The sequence below is a fragment of the Anabrus simplex genome, chromosome 1, assembly GCF_040414725.1.
Source record: "Anabrus simplex isolate iqAnaSimp1 chromosome 1, ASM4041472v1, whole genome shotgun sequence".
NCBI classification, from domain to species: Eukaryota; Metazoa; Arthropoda; class Insecta; order Orthoptera; family Tettigoniidae; genus Anabrus; species Anabrus simplex.
Window position 1 is genome coordinate 1,070,686,292 of NC_090265.1, and position 6,088 is coordinate 1,070,692,379.

At 32.5% G+C, this 6,088-nt stretch overlaps 1 protein-coding gene across 20 annotated transcripts in view; it reads left to right on the top strand.

The window, feature by feature from the left end:
- Positions 1-4,444, top strand: part of Tm1 (tropomyosin 1) — a 114,260-nt gene extending 109,816 nt beyond the window's left edge. For 9 of the 20 annotated variants that reach the window (XM_067137149.2, XM_067137151.2, XM_067137147.2 and 6 more), the window contains one exon: positions 3,871-4,444. In XM_067137149.2, coding sequence (XP_066993250.1) covers positions 3,871-3,953 — 83 coding nt within the window. In that variant the 3' untranslated portion in view covers positions 3,954-4,444. Of the gene's footprint in view, positions 1-1,556; positions 1,700-2,836; positions 3,707-3,870 lie in introns of those variants that run through there. The other 11 variants (XR_010858580.2, XR_010858581.2, XR_010858578.2 and 8 more) reach the window with 2 other exon arrangements.
- The last annotated feature ends 1,644 nt before the right edge of the window (positions 4,445-6,088 follow it).

Consider the following 6,088-nt stretch of genomic DNA (forward strand, 5'->3'; position numbering starts at 1 on the left):
ATATGTGATCTGTAAAAGTTAAATTGTAGAACTGCTTTTCTCTACAAGATAAAATTGTTTTTTAATGATTAATTTACATTCTGCAATATTTGCATCTTTCTGTATCTTGTATCTTGATTTGGTATGAAAGATCTCTCTTTATCTTGTAACGAAGTAAACAAAATTTATTGCTTGGAAGTATGAAGCTTATTGAGAACTTTATTTTAGAATTAGTCTCTTTTGTAATTGATTATACTGCTGTTTTCTAATTGTTTGAAGTCTAGTTTCTGTGCTGAAGAAGATTAATGTAATTAAAATTGTATTCGTAAGTAAGGTGTGTCTATTCTTGAAATAGCTAGTATATCATTGGGTATTGTTGGGAATTCGGGTTTTCAAGCTCTATTCAAAATACTCTTCTGAGCTTAACGCATAGCATAGACGGCTATTAAAATTGTTTGTTTTCAAGCCCTTTTCACATAATTATCTGCTCTATTAACAGACATAGATCATTGTGGTGTGTTTATAGCATGTTAATCAAGCAAATACAATTTGTACACTGTATTCTTTGCTTTGTGTAAGAATACTTGCGTGATTGTTGTTAAACTAACTGTTGGAAATTACATTTGTGTAGAAATTCGAATTGTTACACTAACTGTTGGAAATGATATTATTTAATGCAGAAATTCGAATTCGATGGAAGTTGGTGCTTGGTAACTAGTTACTTCATTTCAGAGTTTGTACACTTTGTGTTTAAACAGTTTTATAGCCTGATAGAATTGTGCCTTGTCAGATCAATGTTTGAAAGGATTTGCAATACATTTTTACAATTCCTAGTAATTCTTTGTTGCGCTGGCTTTTAGTCATAAGATGTTCCGACCAAAATTCCGAAGGATGTTAACATATTGATATTGTAAATCTCTCTTTTTGTTGATATTGCATTCGGTAATAGCCCTCCTTCATTCAGCATATTTTACTCTGCTTTGAGATTTCTGATGGGTTACACAGGTCGCCTGTAGTATCACATTATGAGAGGGAATCTCTTCATATCCTGTTTTACTTGCAGAAATTTGAAAGGAAGATTACAATATCTAGCACTGTTCGTTTTGCCTCTCTAAACATCGCTCTATATAATTTTTCTGAGTATCTATTAGTTCCCATATATAATGGCTAAGCTTTTAATATTCTGTGATTGGAAAGTCTGATGTATTGGGTAATTTCTCCAGTTTCCCCTGGATTGCATAGAAAGTTACAGATTGAGGAACCATAAAATTTAGTTTTCAAGCTGAACTTCTGTAGAAATGTTTGAAATTCATATTATATGTTTTACTTCTAATTGGAAGCATTCATAATTTTTAGATGATTCAGTGAAATTTGGAGGCACATTTCCATTATGCTACCTGTTCTTAGTGTGAAATTCATTACGTATTACTTTCATAAATTACAGTCATTTGATGAAAAAGTAATATACTCTCCCCTCCATTGTGTTTTTATTGGTTTGCCTGCATCCCATTAACAAATATTTTTGGAGTGTTCTCCCTGTGTGGTGAGAGTGACCGTGTGCCCGACTGTTTTTGCAGATGACCTGTTAGCAGAGAAGGAGAAGAACAAACTTCTTCAGGAGGAAATGGAAGCCACATTGCATGACATTCAGAACATGTAGACCCCTGCCCTAGTGTGGCATAAGATGGAGTGTCTTGTTGCGTGCTCATTGATCCCCCAGGTTTGATGATAGCATTCAAACTCCCTATTCTCTCTAGCTTTCCTTATCCACAGTTGAAGCATTCATCACTTTCAAATAGAGTAATATGAGTATATGTGATGGGAAGTTTACTTTTATATTTTATTAGTTGTATTGAAAGATATTTTGAATACCGTGTTGCATATTTATAGATAGTATTTATTAAATGTACAAATTTCATTTTGTACTAATGAATAATGTCAGGGTATTTTTTTTTAAATTTTTTTTTTTAAACTTGAGAATGCTCAGTCTCTGTGGAAATACTACATAAGTTAGGTGCTATTTAATTTTGTTGTTGTATGACAGTAAGAAAGGAGGTTCATTGAATTAAAACAGTAGTCATTGTAATAAAGCAAAATTTGTCTGCATATTTAATATTTTTGTATAACATTTTACCTGAGAACAGTTGATTTAATGAGCGAGATAAGGCGTTTCATTGTCAACCTTGATGAGTGTTTCAAAGCTTTCCTTACAGTTATCCCTGATGCATGTTTGTGGTTAGCATGTTCTTTAACATTTTAAGTAACTTATCTTTCCTCTTCAGTTTTAGTTACTCTTATAATTTTACAAAATATTTTTCTACATTGTTAACCACACAGTTAAAGCTTCAGGATTATTTTGTATTATGTTTGTGCCTTGCAATGAAATTAAGTTAAAAATGTCCGTCATTGTAATGCACTGCTCATTTGTATTCACTTTAGTATTTAATTTAACTATGTGAAAAGGAATAACTGTGTAGAAATAATTTTCTACAGTTCAATTAACATTTTGTTTGGATGGTGATTTTTTTCTTTAATTTTAGCATGACTGGAAACATTACGCAAAGTTACTGTAAATTATTATTTTTTTGTGATGTTTTCAAAGTCTTCACAGGAAAAGACTTTATTTGTATTGTAATATTTAGTATGAAAGATAATTTGTAGTTGTTTTTATTTAAAGATTAAACCAGCATGGTTTTGTTCATTGTGTTATTTTCAGTTTTACATTCTTCCCTTTCATATTCCAAAATTCCCTTTTCCTGGTTTTTGATCAATCCTGGGGATAAGTCGCTATTTTAGTGGAAGGTCGTCTCCATGTTCCTCCTCATGATCTCTTAATATGTCTTTGTTCGCTTTGCAGATGAGCTGGTGATAGAGAAGGAGAAATACAAGATAATTGGTGACGATTTGGATGATGCCTTCGTAGATCTATATGGCTACTAAACATTCATCACCAACCAATAATAATGAACATTATTTTTATTTATGTTGGCCATTTTGCTCTACCATCACTACTGTACTGCTACTTCATAAAAATGGCCAGTTCCGCCATAAGGCCACCTGCATCTAAAATCGCTTTTGCCTAACCCAACCCTGCACAGTGGAAAAATAGTGCTTCTTAAAAAAAGAACATGTGTGTCAAATTTAACACTTCAGCTGTAGAGTATTTTGTTATTATAAATTAATTTTCTGCTGTAATTGTTTTTTTGTTAATTTACTACTTAACTGTGCTTTTGTAGACAAGAAAAATTATTGTATATGATAGATTTATTTTTATTGCTTCTTAGTTACTTCATTAATTGCTAGTAGCCTCTTTGCTTACAGCTTCTATCTTCAATACAACTCACACCCAGATTTTTTTCATGTTACGGGAAGAGCTATTAATTAGGTGGGGAAGGGGGGAGGGGTATTGTGAACTAATCGGTATAAAAAGGGTATGCTGAAATTGTATTTTTGCAAGTATCAAGTATGTCACATGTTGAATGTGAAATATGAACAAAAATAGATGGAAATGTGTACATGGGAATGCCTGAATTACTACCGATCTAATTCTGACATTTTCTCATTGATTATTTGTAACCTATGGGCTGTGTATTTCTATATTCAGTGAATAAGAAAGACATACATTTTTTAACCCTCATAGAATTCTTTCATGGATTTTGTTAGTTCCTGTTCTATGAACTTGCTCAATGTATTTTCTATTACTTCATTTATGCTATCTTTCTCAATATTCTTCAGTAATAATTAACAATGATCCGTGTACTGATCTAGATGGTATATTGCAATATGTATTCATGTTCTCTATTGCTATTCGGTTCCATTCTGGTTTTTTCCAACTAGTGTAAAAAGTAGCATTTTTCTCACAGTATTTGTTTTGTTGTCCATTCTTTGCAGATGAGTTGGTACACGAGAAGGAGAAGTACAAGTACATTTGTGATGATCTTGACATGACATTCACCGAACTTATTGGCAACTAAACCACAACAAAATGTGCCACTTTATTCTGGTATCACACAATATTAAGGTCTTGGGTTCACATTGCTTAACTGATTAGGTGTATTATATAGAATATGTGAATATTATCAGATTACAACTAACTTGCTTCATGTTCTGAGATTTTCAGTATTATCTATAGTGGATAAATGCTACTTGCATCCACAATTTTGAGAAGTGCATTCTCTTTTCTGTCACCACAATTCTCATCAGAACTGTCTTGGTAGGTCTGGCTTGCTAACTCCAGCAGTATTTATTTGAGGTTACCACTACAAACACCTCATACGCCTAGTACTATGTACTAAGTGTGTGGACTAGCAGCTTTTATTTAAGGTGCTATTTATGAAACTAATAAAAGCTGCTAACAGTTACAATATTGAGATGCCTATGTGGACCCAAAATTAGTTCAGGAAAGCTATGAACTTAATTCTGTATAAAAGAAATTAAATAAAATATTTTATTTACTATGTTGAAATTGTATTTGGTTGGTATTATTTTTCCTTTGTTGATTATAAATTATGTTTATATTAATTTCATCTTATTTCTTTATTTGGGTTTATATAAGGTCCTTAATTTAAAGAAAAAATGTATAAAACATTAAAGAAAAAGAATTAAACCTGATTTTTTATTTTTTATTTTCTTTTTTTAAATTTTTGTAATAGTTTGAACTATTAGGTTTCTTAGTGAAGTAGGCCTATTCTTTTTAGAATTTGTAAGTACTGTGGAACTTTCATCCATCATTTTCAGGAGGAACAAAGCAAGATTGTGTTGTAAAGACCTCTTATCTTTTTAAAATGTCAACTTTAACAACTCTTGGAATCCTAAACATGTTGTAGGAAGGATATTAGGTGATATTCAATAATCATTGGTTTTATCTTGCTATGAAGATTTTGATCAAGGATGATAACGAGGAGAATGATAGTCTTCTATAGTTGGTACATAGCAGTACCATGTTAGAAATTAAATTCTTTGACTTCCAGAGTATTGAAAGATGATGGCTCAACCATTTATGGCAGCTATGTTCTGTGTGGTAATTTCTATTAGCTCTTGAATGATTACTTTCTTCGGCTTATTCCAGGTTTTTCTGGATGGCTGAAACCATTCTTGCTCATTTTGGGTTTTGGCTAGGGGTTTAATGCTTAGTGCGTTTCGTTGTGCCACTTGATTTTTCAGGTGGAAATCCTTATTAGAGATTTCACTGGAATTTGAATATTGGCCGTCAAGTATGATGCCGGCAGCTAAGGAACTGTGCTAATTAGTTGTGCACATACATTCTTTGATACCAAATATTGTTTTTAATTGAGTGAACATTATAGGTTGTATGGAAGAGTTTTGTGTTTGTGAATTAAATTTAAATAATGTCACAATGTTAATCAGTTCATAGATACAGTATATAGGAATGTTACATTTTTAAAGTAGTTCTACAGTGCAAATCTTGACAGCTACTGGTAGAAATTGGTAAACAAGTTGGCAAAAACTGGCAACAATTTTATATGGTAAAAGTGCTTGAGAAAATTGTGAAGCTTATTTCCAAATGGTACCAACCCCCAAAAAATCGAAATTGAGATTATGATGGAAAACGTACATTGGTAGGTAGCTCCATCGTATGAAAGAAAAAGAAATAGCCAAAACGACCTAAATCCATATCAAACAGGGCATTAAAAATCTCGTTTGATGCCAATAAGTACCAAATCCATGTAGCCAATGAGAGGCCATTTCTGGGTCACGTGAACAGCAGCAAAATGGTCGCGCTATGTTTACATGACGTGAAGTGGCAGTTTTCTTACGAAGTTGGTTTTGTTACTGTGTGCTATTTGTTTTTCAAAAGTATGGAATCAGATATATCAGATGAGTACTGTGATACTCCTGAAGAAGTAAATAAATCAAGGAAGAGGTATTAGCTCCAGATAAATGGAGGAAGACGCGTGCTAAAGTACAAAAATACGAGAGTAAAGCGAGTGTTTAACCAAACATTGCTTGTTTACACAATGTCGTTGAGTTTGGTAGAACCTGCGATTTAACAGAACAAGAAATGGTAGCGTTTCATGGTGCCTTCTGGGAGAATAAAGATGCTGTTTCTCAAAAAAATTATTGCTTCGTATGTTGATGTATCACCAGA